Source organism: Vicugna pacos, chromosome 7 (genome assembly GCF_048564905.1).
Source record: "Vicugna pacos chromosome 7, VicPac4, whole genome shotgun sequence".
Lineage (NCBI taxonomy): Eukaryota > Metazoa > Chordata > Mammalia > Artiodactyla > Camelidae > Vicugna > Vicugna pacos.
Window position 1 is genome coordinate 2,069,630 of NC_132993.1, and position 24,389 is coordinate 2,094,018.

The 24,389-nt window shown below is 46.0% G+C and overlaps 1 protein-coding gene across 8 annotated transcripts in view; it reads right to left on the bottom strand.

Annotated features, from left to right (window-relative positions):
• RBM33 (RNA binding motif protein 33) overlaps window positions 1-24,389 on the bottom strand; it is a 104,294-nt gene that overhangs the window by 23,964 nt on the left and 55,941 nt on the right. For 6 of the 8 annotated variants that reach the window (XM_072964092.1, XM_072964091.1, XM_072964093.1 and 3 more), the window contains 5 exons: window positions 13,314-13,446; window positions 12,574-12,917; window positions 11,041-11,331; window positions 9,423-9,710; window positions 5,529-6,164 (listed from right to left, as the gene is read on the bottom strand). In XM_072964092.1, coding sequence (XP_072820193.1) covers window positions 5,529-6,164; window positions 9,423-9,710; window positions 11,041-11,331; window positions 12,574-12,917; window positions 13,314-13,446 — 1,692 coding nt within the window. Of the gene's footprint in view, window positions 1-5,519; window positions 6,165-9,422; window positions 9,711-11,040; window positions 11,332-12,573; window positions 12,918-13,313; window positions 13,447-24,389 lie in introns of those variants that run through there. The other 2 variants (XM_072964090.1, XM_072964095.1) reach the window with 2 other exon arrangements.

Genomic DNA, 24,389 nt, shown 5'->3' on the forward strand with positions numbered 1-24,389 from the left:
GTGAGTGATTCCTGACCTGACCCTTAGTTCACTCCCAAACAGCATACGCCTAAAAACACCCATGAATTAATGTGCAGACATTCTAATTCATTAAACCTGATTTCTAATGAACAGGAGCCTATTTTGCCCAAATTTAGAGGTCATACTTAATTTAAGAATGCTTAAACAGTCTCATCTCTGGAAGTTATCAATTCTTCCCACTAAAGTGTTTCACAGCTCTTAAAAACAACAGTTTCTCCTGTAAAAGAAGATTCTGGACTATATATCAAACAAGTGATTTAATCAAGAGTGACCCCTCTTTCCCTCCTTTCTCCTGTTATTTGGCTTTCTGGCCACTTTATTGCTCATTAGCCTCTCGGCCCACAAACCAGGCCCAAGTACAGCCACTCGGCCGCCCTCCCTGCCAGAGAGGGGAGGGATGGCAGGACAAGAGGGTCAGCAAGGTGGGAGCCTGGGCCCTCACTTCCCCGAGAGGGGCCTCCGGCCCTACCCACCCCCCCTCCGGCTCCTCCCCCAAGTCAAAGCAGCTTCTCTTATCGGAGCTTCCCCCACCGTCTGGTCTTCCCAGAAGCCCTCTTTCTCTCACGAGCCCTTGCCGTTCTGTCCTTCACCACCTCATCGCTGACTCGGTCCTTTTCACTGGCCCTCTGGCATGGCCTCGCTCCTGGGTGCTGCCCCAACTGGTGGCATCAAGTCAGCTTCTGCCAGAAATCAAGTGGGCAGGACAGCTGATCCTCCAGCCCCAGTCAGGCAGCTGGGCGAGGGTCACGGGACAACAACCACAGCGTTGAGACGCGCTCTGCCTTGGCCTGGGCCCCCTCAGAACAAGTTGGCACCACAGACTCACCAAAAAGCAACCAAACACAATCCCATTTTGTAAACTGAATAAAGAAGGTGTTTGGGAGGGACAATATACTTTAGCATGAAAAGGTGACCAAAAGAATTAAACAAGAGTTAATGCTGTTTTTGATTTTTCCAAAGTTTGCTTACTGGTGTCATCTAAATGACTACAATGTACAGCTATTAATTTTATAATCAGAAGTATAGGGGGTGAAACACTGTGCTAACCCCTCCTTTGATATTTTAGTACAGAAACCATAAATAATGCCTATATGTTTTAAGGGAAAAGGTATCTATTTTCTCAGTTATTTCAACAAATCTTTCTTAAATATTTGTAACACACTTGAAACTGTCTAAATTAAACCCTAGAGACAAAGAATGACTGAAGAGGAAACCTACCCTCAGCCAGCAGCAGGACAGAGGAGACAGCTCCGCAGAGCAGTGGTCGCGGCGGGGCAAGGAGGCGCAGAGGGCGTGCAGATGTGTCGCCCGAGGGAACAAGCAGGGGAGTCTGCACCGGCAGGGGGCCACACACCAAAACAACAAGGCACGGCCAGAGAACAGGGGGCACTGCGGGTGACAGTTCTGTCCCTGCCCGCGACTCAGCCTCAGATGAGCATCCCCGAAGAATGACAAATGACTCCAACACCAACACTTCTGTCTCTAGTAAATCTGATGAACAGTGTAAGCAACTCCTCATGCTGTTTGTAACACCCCTTGAACTGAAATTACATGTGTCAAAATAAAATGTCCTTCACCCACAGAAAGAAACCAGGTGTGTACGTATCACCTCTCCCGCCACCTCTCTAGAGAGAATCTAAGAACAACTTCTGAGAAAGAGAAGAAATCCACAAATGCAGACCAAGCGCCAAGTGCAAGCTCGCACAAACACATCGGGGCCTCCTGCGGGAAGCACTCCGACGGCCCTTGAAAATCAAAGCACGAGAGCACCCCAGCCGGGCAGCCAGCTCTCCCGCCCAGGCGCCCCAGGCCTCTCCCCCTCCTCCGTGTGGCCACAGCACAAAGGACTGTTTACCTAACTTGCTGCCAAATTCTTAAAATTTTTCAGTACCTCAACTGGAATGGAGCAGCTGAATTCACAATTTGCTTTTTCTTAAAGAGCACTATCAACTGCCACTCTAAATAAACCATTTTTTCTCCCTTGGACCAGGATAACATCTACTGAGCTACCACCACGCACTCAGGGACTGTGCCATGTGCCTCACACGTGCCACGACATTTGACCCTCACAGCCACCAAGGGAGGAGAAGCTTCACTCACTTTCCTGAGGAGGAGGCCAAGGTTCACCCGGGCCAGGTAACCTGATGCAAACACTTCACAGTTTCCCCAGGTTGGAAGACGGAGTGCTGCAGGCCTGATTAAATTCCCTCATAATTCCCCGTGGCACGTGCTTGTTCCAATTCCTGTTTCTGGTGTTTAATGATAAAGAATGGGTGACGACGACTACAGCAAGTAAATATTTTCTATTTTTTATATGTTCTGTTACTACTTGAATAGTTTTTCTAAATTATGTACTGGTTATGTACAAAACTGTTAACAAGGTTGCTCTTTTGGTTTCTGAAAATTCAATGCTTCAAAGTAGCTTTCTAAGAAATGAGCAAATGGAGAATATTTCCGTATTTTAAGTAATACAAAGAGAATCATTCCATCAAATACAATTCTTTAAGTAGATTACTATATAAATAACATTCGGGGAGGCACATGGAATTTTAGAAGCCATATTTGCCAATATCTAACACTCTTCATAAGCAGCATTAATTTGTTCCTTTTAAATCTCACCTAACAGATCCAGAAGATAAAATCTAACTGTTCAGAAGAAACTAAAATTCAGAAACTGATTAGCCTTCTAACAAAAGGTCTTTTAAAATTTCAAATTCCCCTAATGATTCCAACACAACGTTTTAAATATAAAATCTGGCCTACTTTGATTTACACAGAAACATCCAAAGATACATTTACAGCGCACAGCAAATCACAGCTCCACTGGGCCAGGATACACCGCCATTCACTTCAACCCACTCTACCAGGCTAGTGGTCACGTGGTTTACTGGTCTGTTAACAGGTCATCCACACAGGTTCTAGAGCGGGAATAGAGAAACTCAGCCACTCGCCAGTCCCGATTCCACAGCTGACTCTACTCACCACTCAGGGTACTTTCCGCACCCCTAAGTGGGACTGGCAAGCAAAATGAACCCTAACCATTACCTTTATTCTACAAGCCCACAGTCAGAATTTTCTGAATCAATTCTGATTGCTATACACTCACTGGAAACAGTAGAATATTATCTCTAATCCAGAATTAAGTAGCAGAAAAGGGAAGCAGCAAAAATTACTACGACAAATAATGGTAGAAAGCATAGGACACAGAAGCTCACTACCAATTAGTTGCTGTGTGGTCCTGGGCTACAAATATAACTTCTCTGAGCCTCAAATTTATGTACCCATAAAATGGAAATAACTCATAAGGATGACGTGAATACACACTAAACTTGATAAATAGCAGCTACTACTTACTAAGTGGCATAAAATCAGGGAATGTATTTCTAGAAGGGGCCTTAGGAGAGGGGCCAAAAAGAAAACGGACATTTATCAGGTACCTGCCATGTGTCAGACGGTTGGTTTCATTTACTTATTCCTTACAACCTTACACACCCACTTCTTAGACTGGAGACTGGGGTTCAAAGGAATGAAATGACTGTTAAGGGTCCCACAGACAAGACGTAACAGACAAGAACCCCACAAAAAACAAACAACAATAATAACAAAAAACAAAAAACGCCGGCCATGAGGGAAATACTGTTTCTTCCAGACACTGATCTTCTGATAAGTCAAGCAATGCCAACATGCTACTGGAGGAGTTGCTGAACTAAATTCTAAGATACAGAACATTTTGATTAGTTAACTTAAGAATTAAAAAGAGAGCTAAACTATTCCAGCATTTGGCAGAGAACTATTTTCATGTAAAATTCCTGTCGCTTTCTTGTCTGTTGTAAAACTATACAGCATGATTTTGGAATATGGTCTGACATAAAAAATATTTTTTTCCCTCCAGAAAAAAAGATTTTACTAATTTACTTAAAAAAATTGTTACCAATTAAAGTAGATAAAGTCTTTTAAAGGAAAGGTGTTTAGTAGTTTGAAGGCTGTTCGTGGACAGCAGAGCTCGGCCCGCACCTCCCAGCCCACCAGGGCCCAGAGCGCGTGGCCCCCACCTTCCAGCAGCCACGTCAGCACATGGCACCATGCGGCCCCCCGGGGCAAGGCATACTCCCAGCCGTGGCCCCGGGGCCCGTCCTTTCACATTTACAGCTCAACTAGGAGAAATGAGACACTGACAAGACACGGCTAAAACAAGGTCAAAAGCAAAAGACCACAAAGACACGTGGAAACTGATGAATGCTTGGGTTTTTGGGTAAAGACAACAAATTCATGTAAAACAACGTGCTATAATACAGACCGCCTGCTCATCAGCGTTCTGAATCGCAAGGAATGGAGGGGAGGAAAAACAGACTGGGTCTACCAAAAGTCTCCTCCTGGCACATGCTTCCCATCTTTAGTCTACAAACCTAGAAACTAAAACTCAATTAAACAACCAACGATGAACTGCCCTTAATCCAGCACAGCAAACAACTCGATGCTCCTTCCAGCTCCTACATGCTACTGCTTTCCCTGGATGCACTGACAATTAGAGGTCCTTTCCTTTTACTTATTGCAAATACTCTGTGGTTTAAAAGTAATCGTCAGTAGCTGATTTGCTCCAGAGTCTGTGCCTTACGGTTCTCCCCGTCCTTCCCCAGTTTATAGTGAAAAGTGCCCACTGCAGGGAGCGCCGTCAGAGAGCACAGCAGCTGCTCAGGCCACAGCGCGTTTGTTGCAGAGTCACTGTGATAAAGGCAAGAGACGAGCATCGTCTTCTGTAGTAAGTGAAGGCCATGTGGCAGGAAAAGGAAGCAAGTATTCTACAGATTGCTGATGGGAGAGTCTTCTGCAAAGGGACTCCATCTGCAGCAACTTCAAGGACTGAACTTATCCAAACTGCAGTGGAAAACTGCAATTCCTGTACTTTACTGGAAATGGTCTAGAATGAGCACTGTTTAAAAGTCAAGAAAGAAATGACACGTGCTCCACTCTGGAAAGTACGTGTAAGATCACACATGATTTCACTTTAGAATTCTGTTAATCCCTTTTTCCCTCAAATGGGGGAAATCAGATTGAAAGGGAAGACAGGACAGTCTTTGCCACAATACTGCTTAAAAGCAGACACACAACACACACACCGCCCCCCACCCTGCCACAGCTGCTCACTGAATCTAAAGCTACACGTAATTATTTGTTTTCGTCATAAAGGAAATTTTACTTTTAAAACAAACTCGATGATTCTATCATAAATTATCTATAAAAAGAAGCTAAAACTGAGAAACGTCTAATTTAGGAACTGTCACACTGGTCTTTCATTAAGACCCCAAAGAGACACTGAAACATGGGTCCCAGTTGAAAGAAGAACCTGAATGACAATTGTTACATCTGCTTCAAGTAGGCAGAGGCTGCTGTACGTGACTGTGAAAGAGGTGATTTCACATGCCTTCCTTCGAAAACCTTCTCTAGGAATTAGGACACTCTAAGCGAAGCACAGATTCCAAGAGGTACTGGTAACCTCGTCAACTTACCCCGCCTGACAACTTAATCACCCTGACCTTGGAGCTGACGTGCGGCCCATCTCCGCCACCGCTGTTGGCCCGGTGCATGACAGTCCTTTTCGCGCCAGGCTTGACCTCCGGGGGCCGGCCCTGGAGGGACGCCACTCGAGCAGTCTGCGAAGGGGGTGGCAGCCCCTCGCCATCTGCAGGTTTTACCTGCAGGACTTTGTGCTGAGCTGGACTCTGAGGTATGGGTCTGGCCGGTCTCAAATGTTTCAGTGGTTTCATCTGTTGTCCTTGATACTGCACGTTAGCACCAGATGGCACAAAATTTGATGTTTTGGGCGGAACGTTTGAAACAGTGACATCTTGGTTTTTCATGAGAAGTCTGTTTTTCACATTCTGTCTGACCTGTGCCCCCGGGAAGGGGAGCAGCGGGGTACCATTGGTGGGTGATGGCGAAGCTGTCGGCTCCTCCGGCTCGGCCGGGGCCGAGGGTGGGCAGAGCTGCTGCTGTTGCGCCAGCCGCTCGAGCAGCTCCTTCTTCCGCGCGCCCGCCTGCTGCTGCCGCCGCAGCTCCTTCTGCTTCAGGATCTCCTCCCGGAGGCGCTTCTGTTCCTCTATCTTTAAGCGGTATAACCTTGTCTCTTCATCTTCATCAGGAAACTGAAACAGAAGACACATGGTTTACTCGGAGTACAAGGCTGGGTGACCATTCCAGTCTATTTCAAAATCATGAAAATGCACTTTCTAAAAAACCCTTTAATTTGGGATTTGAAAGAAGCCATTCAAAATCTGCTTATCGACTTTAAGTGCAACTCCTTCCTCTGGGGAGTGAAGAAAAAATTACACAGCTAAAGCTAATTTGGAAAATCTTATCAGAATATTAAAAATGAAATAATGTAAATTTCCACTCATTTACAAGTTTGAAACCAATTAAACTATTCATTTAAGATATCAAAATATGTTTGAAATAGTAACTGCAACAGTCAGGAGGCCTCGCTGTCACACACGTTTTATCTGGCTCTTTTCTGACGAACCAACAAAAGGTGGGGTATAAACGACCTGAAAGGGCCTGATTAGAACTATTGATTTTTCGTACAGAATTTTCAGCCTGATCTCAAACTCATTTGTCACAGAGTAATTGCTTATAATGAACAGCACAAGTCAATCTCTGTGACCTTGAACTCATGCACTCTCAGAATCAAAATGCTGCCAACTGCAGTACTGGAATATTAATGGTATATAAGGAGTGCCTTTAACATGCCAGCCCCACAGCATTCTGAAAGTCTACCAGAAAATCTTTGAAAAAGTCTGTAACTCAAAAAAAAGCATCCAAAGAGGAAAGTTTATTGAAAGTTGACCGTTTGTTAAAACTTGTAATAATTTTCTTAAAAAAAATTGTAGCTATCCTCATTCACAGACCCTTTACACCCTTTACGTAAGAATATACTAGGATTTACTCTCCCCGGAATTCAGCTGCTCACAAAGACACCTTACGAGGTGAGAGTCGAAACAAAAACGCAGGAGGAGCTGGCTGGGGCCCCCAGAGCCCAGGCACCTTGATCTACGAGGCACGGGGCCAACCCTCACTGGGGCTTCCCTTGTCACTTTAGAAGCAATTCTGACCAACTCAGTCACCTAATTTCAAAGTCGAGGACAGATCTGAAACAGCAATTTTGAAGGTAGATGAGGGCTACACAGGTAGGTTACAGAGCTAGAAGTGATATTAAGGAGAAGACAGAAAAAAGAAGTTCAAAAAGCACAGGGGCCAGGGTATTCCGGGGAAATTGGTCGACAGTTTAAAACACAGGAATAATTAATATTCACTAGGATTCTCCCCCAAGAAATCAAAAAAGAGTTAAAATATGTTCCAAGAATATAGGTAGACATACTTCTAAACAGATTTATCCTTTACTACGTCATTATCAGTTGGCTGAGTACAAGAAGATAAACCACATGTAAACGAATACATGTCTGTACATGTATGACTGAAACATGATGCTGAAACTGACACAACATTGTAAACTGACTGTACTTCAGTAGAAAAGAACGCACATTTTTTAAAAAGAAGATAAACCACATTTACCTAAACAAAACAAATAGAAGACTTCAAAAATAAAAAAATCTTTATTCCTGGTCCCCTTCTCTGTAGAGAGAAAATTAAAAGCAAACAAATTCAGACACTCCACGCACACTAGGCCCACCTGCAAGTGCCACGTCATGCACAAAGCATCTGACTCCACCAAAGACTTTCCCAGGGGCCTGCTAAAATCAACCGCTGGGGAAGGGACAGTCAGATGTGACCAGCGGTGCACCTAAAACGCCTCCTTTCTCGTTTTACTTAGCCAGCTGTACGGAAGTGTATGTGACTTCATCTTCCTGAGCCACAGCTGTCCCTACATGTGAGTGAGGAGCTAGCTACATAAACTAAAAGCAGGACCAAATATTTACCAAATACTTCTTTATATAAACTACCCCAAACCAGTTTCTAAATCTACATTTCTATATATTGATTTTAAAACTGAAATGTCACCCTTCTTCTAATCAATGTTATTAAATGTTAACTCAATACTTTCACGTTATGTTTACATTTCTGATTTGGTAACATTATTACAGCCACTACAGTAATTTACTAGAAGAAAATCTGACCACTACCAATCCCAGTTTAACTGACTGGAAGGTAAACCCAGCCTTAAGTGGTGGTTGTGGTGATTATGAAAACACAACGTGCTTACCGTCTTATCTAAGGACACTCTTTGTGCCATTCTTTTCACATAGTAAGTTAATACATGATATTTATTACCTTCTTTACAAATTTTGCCAGTATTAGTGTAACTTGCACATACTGATCTCTGCCACATCGCAGACTCGCACACCCAATAATTAAGGAAACCGGCACTTGTGAGCACTGCAGCTGCTTGCTCAGGGCCACACTGCTAGTGGTGGGGGGCTACTGCCAAGGGTGCCTCCAACCGACGCCGCACTGGACGCCTGCACTTTGTTAGAACCTACGTTATCCAGATACCGTCCAACTTTTACATCTGTATTTCTAGGGAGCAGCCAGGAACTACATCTCCACCTCAGGGAAACATCAAACAAGCACGCTCACTTCTCTTACAGGAGACCAGTAGCTTCAAGGGGTATGTCCCAGATGTAAATTTTACTAGCATAAAGCAGTTTAAACGTTCATGACCAGTACTGCACTAATACTGAGCCACTTTTAAGCAAAACAGAACACAGAAGCCAAAGCTAAGTCAACAGGAAAGCATGTAGAATACTGACTTACATTTATTATTTGTTCTTACAATACTATGCCTATTTAGAAGTCAGCAATACGTACAATTCAAAACAAACGCCCCAAAAATCTTATTTAAAGGCCGAAAGTAAAAGGGGTCCTACCTCCTTGTAGTTCCTGGTACAGAAGAAGAAAGAGTCACAGAAACCTAACGGTCTACAGCAGGGGTCAGCTGACTACAGCCCACGCACCAAGTCTGGCCCACACCTGGCTCAGGCATAAAGTCTTGCCAGGGCACAGCCACGCCCGCTGACCTAAGAACCGTCTATACCTGCGTTCATGCTGGCACAGCAGAGGTGAGCGATCTGGACTGCAAAACCTAAAATATTTATTACCTGGGCCCTTCAGAGAAATCGTTTACTAAGGCCCCTGACATACACAGATTCTGGAACACTGTGGAACACTGTGACCGCATAAATGCGCACATACAACCTGACACTGGACCAGGGAGGATGAAAGTGCGTCCTGTGTGAGCACGCTGCTGGGTTAAAGGAGGACCCAGTTAAAAAAAAAAGTGGAAGATTTTGTGAAGAACTCGCTGTCTGAGAGTGAACTAAGAGGTACAGGATGATTATAAGGCCTCCTGTGTGAGACCAAATATTATCTTTTAACTCAAAAAGTCCCACCTCGGGTTCTGTCTTTGCTTCTTCTTTAGGCTGAACCACAGGGCTGGCTGGCTTGGCCGCCACCGCAGCCTTCCCCTGCGTGCTCCTGGGCCCCGCCCCGGGCCTCGTGGGTGCTGATGTGCCGACGGTGGGTTTCACTTGGGCCGCGGGTGTGGAGGAGCAGCGACTGTTACTCATCTCTATAACGTGTGACGGTGCTATTGGTAATTCACGCAAGTTACTATTTCTTGGAGCAGTTGGCTGCATCTGCTGCATTGGTCGTTTGGTTACATTCTGAGAAGCTGAATTCTACAAGAAGAAAGAAATTCTTATTACAACTAGAAACTTGGGAGAAGAAACAAAAAGGTACATTAGGTAAAAATGCTTAAAAAAATCACTCTAACGGAGTAAGTGACTCCTCCTTTGGGGGACAGGTATCTTCCCACTAGCAAGTATTTTTTCCACGCACGAATGTTCCTGCTCTGTGCGGCAGCACACCTTGCTAGCAGGGACTGGGACTGATAAACGTGCCACCCCTGCCTACAGACAGGCTCCTCTTCACGGGTGTTACACCAGGTGACGGCAGTTGATGCCTCAGAGGACGGGGACTGACGTTTTTAATACAATCGAAAGAGCCACAAGGACTCCCACACAAGGAGTCAGCAGGGCTAATGGTGCCACCACGGTCAATGGGTCCCTTAAATTCAAAGCAGAACAGAAGAGAACAAAGCATTAAGTTAGTGTCCTAAGGAAAACCACTCCCTGGAGGAGAAAGACACCCGCAGGTTTTACTGGGGAGGAAATTCCCAGTCACGTTCATCCTCAGGATTCCTCGCATAGACCTGACACCTAGAGGAGCTTACAGACATCTGAGGTGGCTGGGGGAGGGCCGCAGCCAGAATGGCTCAGCTCGAGGCTAGGGACGCCGTCTGACATTGTTCTTACCAGATAAAACCCAGGTAACAGAGCACCCTCTTCCCAGATCTAGAAATTCTTTCTTATTTCTTGTATCATTTTAGTCTCAGCCTTACTTTAGAAACAAAGAGGCAGGTGTGAAGAAAACTGAGATTAAAAGTAGCTAAGTGACATGCTCAAAACTCAAGGTCAAAAGGAACAGGACTAAAGGGAAAACCCTGCCTCACCCTACAGCCTGGAACCATCAGCCTCTTTACAGGTAGTTATTTAATGGTGGACAAGGCAGTAACAATGACCACGGCCTTACTTTTAAAGCAATACCCAGTGTCCTTCAACGCCTACGCCTGACAGCCCACACGTGCTGATGGTACTTGAGAGTACAACCTCACGAGTAAACATGGTCATCTCTCACAGTTACACATAAGCTCCCGGAAGGCAGGAAATGTGTCTCTTTCGTTCACTGCTGTATTCCCAGGAACTAGAGCAGTGCCTGACAACGAAGGGTATTCAGTAAATTCTTCCTGAATTCACTTACTTATTCACGCACTGCCCAAGGAGACAATCTACGTACCAAATAAGCAGCCACTGGCAAAGGCAGAATGACTATCACCCGAGAATATTTTCTAAAGTTATGTGTCAATGAATAGGATCACCTATCACTACAGGAGCATCTAGACACGGGAAAGGCATCCCTGGAAGACAGCCGGGGGCGGCAGACACTCACATGCCTCAGCCCCTGGCGCTGGGGGCACTGCACGCGACTGGCGCTCGGCTGAGGCTGAGCCGTCGGCATGTGAGGCCTGAACTGCGGCTGGGCCATGGGCAGCAGGGGCGGAGGCGGGACAGAGAGGTGGTGGTGGTGCTGGTGCTGCTGCGGCTGGTGCTGCGGCTGGGGCGGGGGCTGGTGCTGCGGGGGCGGCTGGAGCGGGGGCTGGTGCTGCGGCTGGAGTGGCGGCTGGGGCTGCGGCTGCGGCTGGGGCTGGTGTGGAGGAGGCAGCGGCGGGTGCAGGGGCCCCTTCCATGCCAAAAAAAAGAGAGAAACAAAGGTTTACGAGGTATATACTGTTTATGTTCCAATTCAGTCTTTTCTTAAAAAAAAATCAAACCCAATACCAGAAAAAAACTTCAAGAGGTACTAAAATTCCAGTTTAGTTTTACTGATGAAGGTAGTATTACCTTAAATGCAATAATAAGCCCAAAGCAACCATCCCACATTTTAAATCCTGTAAATTCTGAAATCCAGGAATTTATCCTAAGGAAGTAACTCAGGATGCAGGCAAACACAACCTCAAGGATATTTCTTACAGCATTATTTCCAATACCACAGTACTGAAACCAGTAAATGTGTGCGAAACACAGTGGCAGCCATAAAATGTCAACTTGTGCAGTATTTTTAAATGATACAGTGGAAGCTGATGCACTGGCATGAGATCATACAACACATTAACTGGGAAGAAAAGCACAGTGGTGACGATGCGCGTTACTAAAAAGACTGAACAGCGCGCGCACCCAGATGTTAACAGTGACAGTGTCTAGCGGACGGCATGACCTAACTCCCTTTAAAATACTGATCTACACTTACTCCTGCGACGGAGACGCAGCAGTTACATTTTTTTTTTTTAGTAAAAAGAAAAACAAAAACTTTTTACCCTACTTTAACATCTTAAATAATAATCATTTTCCTTTTTTTACTTTAGACGCATGTTCTTTGTGGTTCAAGCGTATCATCATTGTACACCTCAGGAGCAAACGTAAGTGCCAGCAACATGCCGGGTAAGAAAGATACCGCAGACTCCAGGCAGTGGATGTACACAGCCCGTCAGCAGAGGGCGCTCCAACCTCTCAGATAATGAGGGAGCGGCAACACTTCCTTTCCCACCACTATATGCTCTGAAACATCATCTTACTTCCCGGCAGCCCTTTTAAGAATCTTGCAGTGATGAGCAAAGGTGGTATCAAAACATGCCTTAATTTTATTAGCAGTATACAGTATATCCTTTACAAAATCTTAATACTGGGGAAATGCTTTATTTCCCCCAAAATGACACTTTTTCCATTTCTCCTATGATTAAGGAGATTGACGATACTGTCAAGAAAGTTCGTAATAAGGAACACATTTGTGTTTACTCCTCTTGTTCTTACTTACTCTCTCTGTCTCAGCAGACTAGAATAGCAAAGGGAAACTTCTTGACTTCAGTTATGAGACACCAAGACCCACAGCCACAGGCACCCCCTCCATGCAGCTCGGGACCCATACCTGAAGATTAGGCTGTGTGTGGGCAGGCAGGAAGGGCTGTCCAGGGCCGGGCAGGAAGGGCTGTCGAGGCGGAAGGAATGGCCGTGCGGCGGCGGGCCCCGGCTGGCTGAAGTGGAGAATCCCCACCGGACCTGGTGGCGGGGGGGCTGGCCTCACGGGCCTCTCTCTGGGGAACACGGGCTGCTGCCCCTGCTGATTAAACGCTGGTCCGGGCTGGGTGAACGGTAAGGGACTGGGCGTGGGCACCGGGTGACCACTGCTAAGAAGCGTGGGAGGTGGTGGTGGTGGCGGGGGACTTCGTTGCTCCAGGAAGAGATGACTTGGGAACCTCGGTTCACCTGAAACTGAGCAGTGGGGCAACATCGTTACCCTCTGGATGCACAGAACACGCACTTCACAGAAGTCACTTTTACGTACTGTTCTACTATGGACAAAAATCACACACAAGTGGTGGCTGGATATCTAAAAGGAATTCTAGATTTTGCCTCTTATTTCTAGATTGCTTCATTAGTCATTCTCTATAGACGATTTCCTCCTCTGTACGAGGCTGTCACATTTCAGATACCAATAATGTCCAATTTCAGCATTTGAAATGACAGGCAGAAGGGCCACGGCACAGAAATCTGACACTATTAAAGAGGTCTCCTACTGGGAGCTAAACACTGTTTAAAACATAGACGCGTTCAGGCCCAGCACAAGGCCCAGTACAGCTTCCTTCCGTTACCCTGTGCCCTCTTTACCTCCTAAGAAGAAGGGGTCTCGCTCCTGGGGAGGGGGTGGGGCCCTCCACTGGTCCTGAAGAGGAAGCCGCGGGGGCTGGCTGAAATTGTTGGGAACAGGTCCAGGTGTGTGCTGTGGAAACTCTGGAGGGCCCTAAAGGACAACAGGAAAAGAGGGTGAAAGGCAGGCAAAGAAACTGCAATTTTCAGAAAGGTGTATATGTTTCTAAGTTTTCCTCTGAAAACATCCAAGTAGCTCATCTCCTGTATGCACATAACCTCATGTCACCAAACAGGTGATTCTGACACAGCGAAACCGTCAAGCACAAAAATGCAGCATCTAGAACATAATTCAGAGTTTCAGCAGCAGTCCGGTACTAGGAGAACACTGCTGTTGAGCTCACTGAAGTCACGCAGTTACTGACCTCTCGCCCATTCGTCTGAGAGACTAAATGTTTGCTTTTGATGCTCCTGACATTTATCTTCTCAAACGTGCTGTTCTTTGCTACTTTTTTAACACAACTATAATCCACAGCTATGAAGCTGCTCTACTTCAAAACAAGAAAAAGAAATTGAACGTGGTCTTTAACAAAAATCGGCCATCTCTGACGAACCAGGAAAATGAAATGTTTAAGAAATCACATTACTATAAAACATTAACAGATTTCCTGGATAAAAAAACTTTGAACTTTTACAGATTACCATTTTTTAAATAACTTCATGCTACTAGAACTCTACAAACTGAAATTACTTCATTTTTTAGCCAATACTTTATAACTTTAAATGGAGTATAATCTGTAAAAATTCTGAATCACTGTGCTGTACAACTGAAATATAATACTGAAAACCAACTATACCTCAATTTTTAAAAAATTACTTCATTTTCTAATTGGCCTTTCGAGTGTTTACAGAGATTTTTTAAACACCACATTTGCTTAAGAAAGCCTCATACTTTTTGGTGAGAAATTTAAAGAAAGCCTCACAAGTTTTTTCTACTTCCTTTTCCAGAAAGAAGTCATTAGTTACACATGCTGTATCATCAAAATAATTTTCATTTAATAACACCTCGATCTTTGCAGTATTTCTCACTTTTCAAAAATCCTATTTCTTTCTTATCAATCTAAAATTCTAATGACTTCTGTCATTTTTATTACTAATACAATTAGCTGTTCTCTCTAAACGTGACATTGTATTATGATATTGAAAATGCTTTTTTGCAAACTACATTTCCCTTCCTTCTTTCCTTAAAGGTCTGCTCTATCCACAACATTGTAAGAATAATGCAAAATAAACACTAGAATAAACACTACAAACCCAGACGACTATTGGCTACATGCCATTAACAAAATTACGTTTAAACACAAATACCGCATCTTTACAAAAACACACTGTCCTAAAACACGTGGAACAGAAAGTCCCAAAGCCATGACTCCTGCAGTCTTTGTCTATTAGTTCAGCTGAAATCAAGAACATTCCCGCGGCGTCAGCGTCTGGCATCTGACATTAGGGAGCGCTACTTCTCACTCTAGATAAAGGCATCAGCTGAAGTGATGAACACCAGGAACTGAGACACATGAGGTGTATACTGAGAATACATGCTGTACACACTCATACTGAATCGTGAAGGTTTTCTTATCCCCAGTAAGTGTACACAGTTTCTCATAATGGTAATTTGAGACTTCACTGGTACGACGCTTTGAAACGGACATTCTTCAACATTCACTATTTTCACCCAGTAACATGCCAGGGAGAAAACCAGCTGGAGGCATCAGCTGCAGACGGTGCTGCCGATCAGACCACACGAGGAGGCTCGGTGGGCCCGCCCCTTCTCCCACCGCACAGGCCTTCCTCTTGTTCTAAAACTACTCTTATTTTTGTGTGACGCCAATGAAACACATGGTATGCATCTGCATGGATGTTTTGCCAGGTAACTTTACAAGAAGATTTATTAATAATGTATTTCTTTCTAGAATACAGCGTTAGTATTCTGTCTATAGTCCTACAGACCTTTTTTCTTACATATACATGTATTTCAAAAAGTGTTCTCAAATAATCTTTACAACTTTCTGGATGATAATAAGCTAAAAATCAAAGTCCTGTCATTATTTATTTTTTTAAAGTTTAAACCATTTTTCTTGGAGTGGCCCAGAAAATAAAATTTAAAATTGTCTGCCGTCTGGTTTGTAGCAAGGTGTGACTGGCCATGCTGCCTCTCATCCATGCAACTTGACTACACAAATTAGCAACACTCACCTAAGTAAAACCTGTTTCAAATGTACAACTTTGTTCCTTAAAGTATTCTGATGCACACTTGACTGTCACTCTTCTGGAGGAGAGGACACCAAGGAAGAGTTTCAAACAGATAAACACAGAAGGGACCGGTTAGGCTCATTAACAGTACCACTACCTAAAATATGCTGGTGTAAAAGGTAAAAGAAATACTGAAATTTAAAAATCTTTTGGAAGTGAAATATATGTATTTTCCATGCGGTTTTAGCTTACCAACAGTAGACCTCAGCCACAGAAAGGCACCACAAGAAGCCCCACGAAAGCCCCTCGGGCAGGGAAGCGGCCCATCGCAGGAGGGCTGCCACGCCAGGGAGGGGCCGCAGGTCTGTCTATGTCGTGAACCTGGACCAGCGCTGGCGCCACCTGCCACCTGCACGGGGGAGCGTCAGGACAGTCCAGGGCAGGGAGACCTGAGGAGTGGCTCGGTGAAACGCAGGGTCTAGGACTCGGTGTGTGCTTCCGTGGTGTAGTCGCCCGGACTCAGTGTCAGGCTGCTCGGACAGCCCAGTGGGAGCCAGGCTGGAGACCTGAGAATCGAGTCAGAGCCAGGGCTAGGGTCTGGCAGGCCTATTCTGAAGCAACAAGGGTGGGTGATAACTATTTCTATTTAACAAGGATTCTCAGCCTGTGTGTGTATGTGAGCCAATACCCCGGACACACTTCTACCATACGGTGACTAACAACTGCAGTGATTTGCACAGGATTTAAATAAACAACCCTAGTGAGGCCAACACGAGCATGCACTTAAGAGTAAGGGCGGGTGAGGACCTGGGCACAACCGCAGCGGCCTTCACCCGCGGCTCACACCCCGCACGGCAGGCCCTGGGCGAAGCGTAGGACCACCTGAGCTCGTGCGCACATAGCACAGTGGTGACGGGGCTCTAGGTCCCATTTCACAACTGGGGACATTAAATAATTTGTCCAAAGTGACACCATTTTATTTCAAAGTCACAGATTTCAGTATTCAAGAAAAGCAAGTTAAAATGCAGCAGGAAAAGTTTCAATCCATATGATATAAATCTAATCAAAATCACTACATTTGCGTGTTCTAAAAACCAATCTTTTCCCCTTGACTTAGATATGAGAAGGATCATCTACAACCAACACAGAACTGGGAACCCTGGAGACCACCGCATCATGTACAAACTGCCGGGTTCCACTGACTTCTTTGGAACAAGTTCACTTTGTGCTTTTGTTTCTGCCAAAACGCGTACAGAAACTTCCATTTTCTCCTGTTCCTCCCCCACTCTCTCACCAACCGCCTGTGTTGCTGCCTCACCGTTTCAGGAGACCATGGCCACAGGCAGCCCTCAGCACCCCACCTCCCTAGAGACTGCTGAGCGCTGTGGGTGAACCCCCTTACACAGAACCGGAATCACTGCAAGGCTCTGTTCACTTTCACCTGGTCCTCCACGTCTCTCGCGAGTTCTCCCCTCTTCCCAGTCAGCTCCTCCTCCTGCCCAGGGTGTGCTCCCACCTCTGAGCGGCTTCCAGCCCCTCAGCCCTCACCAGCTGCCCCCTCTAACCCTTCTATCAGGAAAGGTGCCCCTCACCCTCCCTGGGTGCCCCCCCTCGGCACTCCCAGCGTCTGGCTTCCTTTTTGTCCCCTCCACTTTCATTCTCCTCTGGCTACAGAGAATTTTCTAGTGACTCATGTGCTCGATGCTAATTTTTAGCAGCAGTCTATTCGTTAAAAAACGTTTGTCTCACTCTATTACTGTATTTGGTCAGATTTTTCACTAAAAAAATTGGAGCAGTGTGTTGAGATATAACAGCAGTGGAAAGTTTCACACTGCTGCCTTGCTGACCAGCTGTCAATCTGCACCATAGCCAGGAGACTCCAGGACTCATGCCCCACCAGCCGTATCAGTCACCACTACAGTCATGAGTTGACAGAGAAGTACAGACAGGGAGACGGTGTCAGAAGAAGGACGGAGGGGAGAAAGGGAAGTCCACTGGGGCTATGTCCACTTAGCCCTTAAGTACTGGGTTGTACGAACAGCCAGGAAGCAGCAGCACTCACTATGGGAACTTTTCACCAACTTACAACCACCTCACTAATTCCAGCAGAGGGTAGAGCAGAGCGGAGCCCGTGTCGCTGAGAACACCGTCGCCCCCCCACCACGCTCCCTCCGCCCAGCCCAGCCCAGCCCAGCCCCACTTCGGAGGGTCACTGTGGGACGCGCGTGGTCCGCAGCGTCGCAGCCACAGGCAGGACTCAGGCCCGCGGGCAGGAGCGCCGCTCCAGAGCCGCTTCCTCCGCCAGCGGCAGGGGAGTCAGAGAGTGACGGAGTCTCCTCATCCTGCGTCCCTGATTTCTGCTCACAGTCAGAAGCTGGGAAGAGGTTCCTGACTTTTCTGACCTGACTTCCAAACAGGGCTTTCTTCATTATTTAACATGTGAAGCCCCGATGTTTACTGCTGCTTTTCTTGCCAGGCTCACATCATGCTGGGCTTACAGAGAATTGGAAAATGCATGGTTCCTTCTGCAAGCTGTGGTTATGTATGAATTCCATGATCGCATTTTAGTGCCTCAAGTCTCATCCCCCACTGATGAAGTTCTGAACGGCACCGCCACGTGGCTGCGGCGGCAACAGGCCCTTTATAACCTTCTTTCCTCCTTCCATTAGACAGTTAATTTCAAGCCCGCATAAAGACAGCTTTTCTCATTACAGATAAGGCAAAATGTAAGTGGAAAAGTAGACTGTAAGCAGAAGGTTTGTTAAATGTTGACTTTTACTTAGCCACAGGTTGAGACCAGGGAAAGTGTTCTCTCCTTAACACCCCCCTTCATCCTTTTCTAAAAGGAAGCAGTTACTGAATTATGAGAATGAACTCAAGAGACTGATGTGGTTAGTTTAGAATAAAAATTTCAAGCTGCCCTGAGAACTAGGTACATTACTTCTTGAGTCTCTAAGCACTTTCAGGTTTCCTGAAAGATTATTTTGAGTATTAACTTCTAAAGATATTTTTTGGTATTAAACTGAAAATATATTGGAATCCTAAATCTTCCCCTTTTTGAATTTTAATATTGTGATTTTTCTCTTCCCCAAACCATCTTTTTACTGATCATCCACGTGCTAACTGCATATACAAAGGCATTCAAATGTTAGCAATACAGAAAACAGACCCCAGAATCTTTCTTCATCAGTAATACTGAACTAGAACTTTATTCTCACTTCCGAATGATCCTCTGTCCTAAAGCCATCAGTGACTGAGAAAGTGGACTCCAGAGCTAGACCAGCGGGCTCTCTTAGCCTGTGTCTTCAGCCCTCCCACCCACTGGCATAGCCTTGTGTACGTGATCAAACCTCCCTGGGCCTCGGGTTCCCCACCTGTAAAATAGGGGTAACGGACAGTACCTTCCTCGTGGGAGAAGACGGAACGCGGGCAAAGTACTTTCAACAGCGCCCGGCCAACAGCAAGAGCTCGCTGTGCTCGTCACTGTCGTCCTTACGTGACAGTTCTGCGGACAGCACTCCAGACCGCAGATCTTACTCCCTGGGTTCCGACAGTTTACATGTTTCCCTTCAAGGTAAAAGACAAATCAGCACAGATCCCCTTCCTGAGCTCTCCTTCGAGTTCGAACCAGAAAGCCTTCACAGATAAGGTACGACTGAGTACTGGAAATTTCACCTCCTTAATCTTCCTCAAATCCCACTTCTCTCTACCCTTCAGCTGCCGGAGCTGTGAGGGTAAGACTGTGTCTGTTTTATTCACCAGTGAACTTCCATGCTCAGCACAGATCCTGGCACACAGATTCGTATAAACACGTCGTGGATGAATGAACTGCCTGCCTCTGTAAGCAAGGCAGCCTAGCGCCCATCTGATCACAGCAGGCTAAAGAGCTGACTGCCTCGGAGCACACAGTCAGCGGGTGGCGGAATAAAAGAGGTAAGGAAATAAAGGAGGTTAGGATCTGCTGACCTAGACGCTGGCAATCGATCCCCAAGGCTCTTGAGCTGAGCAGACCAGGAACACATGTAGCGCAGCAGGACCAAAGAGAAGCCGAGATCAACAGACTCTCATTCTCTAACTTACCTGTAGGGTGGGAATGATTTTAACCTGTACTGTGATGGTGTAATATAATTAGAGAGGAAAAGTGACATGAACATGGACACTCGTCTTCACCCTACAACTGTCTCCCTATTTTCAGAGAATAAGGTTATTCCCTGAAGCATGGAAACTAGGTGGAGAGCTGGTGGGGTGTACTTCCAACACTGCTGTTAAGGCAGCAGCCCAGGCCAGCTTCCCTTTCTCAGCTGTGGATCTAACTGAGGAATCACGCACATCTAAGACGCATGACCATCCTAAAACCACGTAGGAGGACCGCAGGCTGACTGGCCACGTGACCAAGTTCTGGTAAATGGCATGTGAGCAGAAGTGACAGGGGCCAGTTCCAGATCTGGTCAATTAAAGACAACCTCCTGTGAATAATCCCAGTCTTTGCCCACCTGCAATGGATGGAGAGAGAGGCCTCTGAGGGGCAGAGGAGGACACCCAGAGGGTGATTTGAGTGAAAAATAAACTTCACGGTGCCGAACTGCCGAGGGCTTGGGGCTGTTAGGTCAGTTCACCCCCCGACACTCTCGTGCTGGACACGCAAGGTCTCCTTTATCGCACTGGGCCACACCCTCAGGTGCTGCAAGGGCCGTCCTGGCAGGTGCGGGCTGCTTTGCCAAGGACTGCCTGACACGGCCCGCGCCCTCGACCCCAGGACGGACAACTCTGAGGGAGGACTTACGCTCCAGAGCGCTACCCCCGGGATCAGGCCACGGCTGGAGACTTACCTGAGACCAAAGCACAGCCCAGCCGCACCACCTCCCTGGGCTGCACCCCCGTGCCCTTACCTAGTCCTGAGCTCCCAGACCCCCTCAGCCCGCACCACTGCTGCTGGTTGACTCTGCAGAGAGCTTCTCTGCCGTCTCACTCAACCCTGCTCAGGGAAGTCTTTAGAGCACCTCAATGACCTGCACAAGGGACAAGGTTAGAAAGCCCTGGAGCCCGGACTCACCCCCAGGGCACGCACACTTACCCCTACGCTACCCACTGCTGGGTAGGAACAGCAGTGGGAGGAACTTACTTTCACACCCCCTTACCTGTCTGTTTCACAGTCACACGTGCACATGTAATGGTGTGAGACTGTGTGTGTGCGCTTCAGAGCCAAGAAAACCAGTATGTGCTCACCAAGTGAAGTCAGAGAGCCGTGGAAATCCCATGGCTGGCTTGACTGAGTGAAAGAAATCAGCAGTTCTTATCTGAGCAACTTCTGAGAGACAGATACAGGAGGCGGGAGCAGGGACGCCGCCTGCAGGTTAGAAAGAAACAGCTGACCCAGGCTGAGCAAACAGGGAGCTTCCGGCTCGGGAAGCAGGTTCAGTGGAGTAAGAATGGAAAAGGGGGGGGTGTGGACTTAACCTTGAAACTCTAAGTGCCACTGGCAAGCTGTGGTAGCCTGGGACAGCGGGTGGAGGGCAGCGGGTGCCAGGTTAAGATCACGGCAGGTCACGCACAGGCCCCAAAGAAGCTGAAAGCCACACTGAGGTGTACAAATGAGGGAGAGCCACGTTGGGAAAGAGACAGCTTTAATGACAGATGCGTCAAATCCAACCAGGAAGACGCCCATCTCCCAAGACGAAGAATGCATGCGTAAGAGCCAGGCGGTGGCAGGATTAGAAAGAAGGGGGCAGGCAACGCAGGTGTTCTTGAGAAGGAGAGGCAGTGGCTGATACAGCAACTAAGCCCCACTGACAGCAGTGGGTTACTGCTCTGGAGACGTCAGGGCATGCTGGACCCAAGAGAGACCACCAGGGAAGACGTGCGGGCCCGGGATTGCCTCTGTTTGTCCAAATGGAGAAGAGAACCTGAGCGCCTGAGTATGTAAAACAAAGCTTTAAAATAAAACCTGCCTACTGTTATTGGTACTGGCTGTATGAAGTCAAAATTTAACAAACAGTGGGTGTCATTAAACTCACGATACCATTTTTCCTCATTGTCTTCTGTTCCTTTTCGAACACAGACGTCACTTTCTTTTTCACTACTTACATAAATTTAAAATCCTGGCCCTAACTTTAAGCCACATAGAAAAGACTGCTAATTGCTTACCTAGTATAAACTCTTACTTCTTCCTTGGTAACAGAAGGACAACGCTGTGCCCAGGGGGCCACATGACTAGGCTCCGACCCACACGAGCTGGCACTGCTAGACGCTTTGCGGGGCAGGGGCTCTGGGAAGGCTCACGAGGGTCCCTCAGCTGGCAGGCACCTTTTGCTGCCTGATCCCCTCTCCTTTCTCAGCCTGGAACTTGGGTAGGAAAAAAGGCAGGGTGGTCTTTGGTAACATTACAGAACTGCTATACCAACCTAGAAGAGATTTCTTTTTCATGCAAAAAAGACACTTGGTTTTTTAAGTCAACTGTTTACTGTTAACTGAATTTTCTGCTACATGCAGCTTCATTCACATCCTTACTGACAAGCCAAGTACAAACTGTATCTTTCATAAATACAGCACCAAGAAACAGGCAGAATCAATCACTTTTCCTCTAAGGGATGAAGAAACTCAGATTTAGAGTTGAAATGAAAAATCCAAAGCTACACTGTCAATAAATACCCACACTTTCAGACTCTTGGCTTGTAAAGGGCACTTCCTACCCTCACACACTGCTTCTCCTGCGACAGTCCGTCCTCAGGCAACGCCAAGCAAACCCCAGCTTCCCGAGTCCAGCATTCGTGACCTAAGCAGCTCTCTTGATGTGATCATTCATTTGATAATGTCCATCATTTCACGGGTCAAAAGGATAATAAATGACCAATTCTCTCCAGCAAATGCAGAATTTTAATTTTAAGACAGTGGGTTGTAAATCCCTCATTTAACAGAACTTTCAAAAGAGACGGCTACCTTAATCCTTTCAAGCAATTGCTCTATCTTGCTTTTCTTTATATCCCTTTAAAAGTCCAAGGCAAGAAATTATCATCCTCCCTCATATAATTCTCACACAAATTGCACTTTCAATTTTTGCATCTCTTGTTAATTATATGATGTTATCTATATTAAGCCTATTCAGGAAGAACTGATAACTTCGGTTACAAGAAAAAAAGGTAAAACTTTGCATAAATTGCTTAGCAAAGTTAATCGTATAATGCAAAGAATAAAGAGGCTCTAACAGCTATTATGTGACTTATCAGCTTCCCTAAAAGGGTCAGTTGGTATATTTTAATAAGACTAATTGAATACCTTAACAATGTCATTGAAACTTCATGAATCGTTCAATAAATCACAGCCTTTTGCTACAACGTTTTCATTTATTAATCTCACTTAAAATGCAAAGAACTGTATAAGAAACCAATAGACACTTAAGAATGACTCTCAGTTAATTCTCATTAAACCGGGTTACATGCAAAGAATGAAGACCACTAGTAACCCCTGACATAATTAAAATTATAGCCCTTTGTCACAATGTTAATCCTCTTATTTCAGTATTTTCCATAGATTTCTTTTTCTTCTGAGATTGTGCCTTGTTTAAATACCAACATTCATTTTCCTGGAAGGTACTTGCATATATTTACAGATGCTCTCTAAACATTCTGAAGCACCATCTACCCAGCAGCGAGCACGAGGTTTCACTTGCCGGGGGAGACGCACCACGTGAAGCTACATATGTCAAGATAAGGGCGTGGGATCAAGCAATGAAACTAGAGCGCGCACTGAAGTTGTAACACTGCTACTGTAGTATGAAATACTGCTTCTAACACCATTTATTTACATTTCCTCATAAAATGGAAGTCCCTTTTTTCCGACACCTCGCCCAACAACCCCACCCGAAGACAGGCCCTGTCACAGGAAGCCTCTCCCCTTGAGCTCTGCTGACAGTCAGACTGACACAGCCATGACTCAGCTCATCAGATCCGATTATTCCTACCCCGCTCACTGAGGTGCAGTTTAGTATCTAAAGAGAAAGGCAGAAGGCTCAGCATGAGGAGGAGACTCAGACCTCCTTGGTTCCGATCCTACCTCCTGCACCCAGTTTTGTGAACTTGAGCAATTTAATTCTTCCAAGACTCAGTTTCCCTATCTGTAAATGAAGAAAGTGATACCTGCATGAGGCTGCTGAACATAAGCTCTGACCAAATCTGGAATATCGTAATCACTCAATAACCTCTTTCTTTCCCACTGATCGTCGCTAGTGTAAGCTCTAGGAAGACGACTTCCTCATTCAAAGCAGAACTGGTCAACAAAGCAAAGCAGCAGCAGCAGCAGCAGCAGTCTACCAATGGGAAGCACAGTCTGTTTCAAATTTCTCTCCTGAATCACCTACCACAGGACCCACAATCTCCACTCCTAGCTATCCCCTGACAGCCATGCTCACACAAAAACCTGTATACAAATGTTCACAGCAACTTCATCCATAACACCCAAAGACAGGGAAGAACCCAAATGTCCAAATGGTGAATGGGCAGGCAGACTGTGAGGCACCTGCACAACGGAGTAAGAAGAAAGGACAAAGCACAGACAAGTGCAACGAAAAGATGAATGAGTCTCAAGTGCACTGCACTGGGTGCAAGTAACCAGACCCAAAATGAAGCATGCCACGCGAGTCCATGTATACGTCGCAATTTTACGAACAGTAAACAGGTCAGTGGTTGTCGGAGGCTGGGGTGGGGAGAGGCGGCTGCCTACGAAGGGGCAGCATAAAGACGTCTCCTAGGCAGATGGAACTGTTCTCTGTCTTAATTGTGATGATTATATAACTGTATGTACTTAATAAAATTCAGACTTGTACATCAAAAGGATTAAATTTTTAAAATTAGA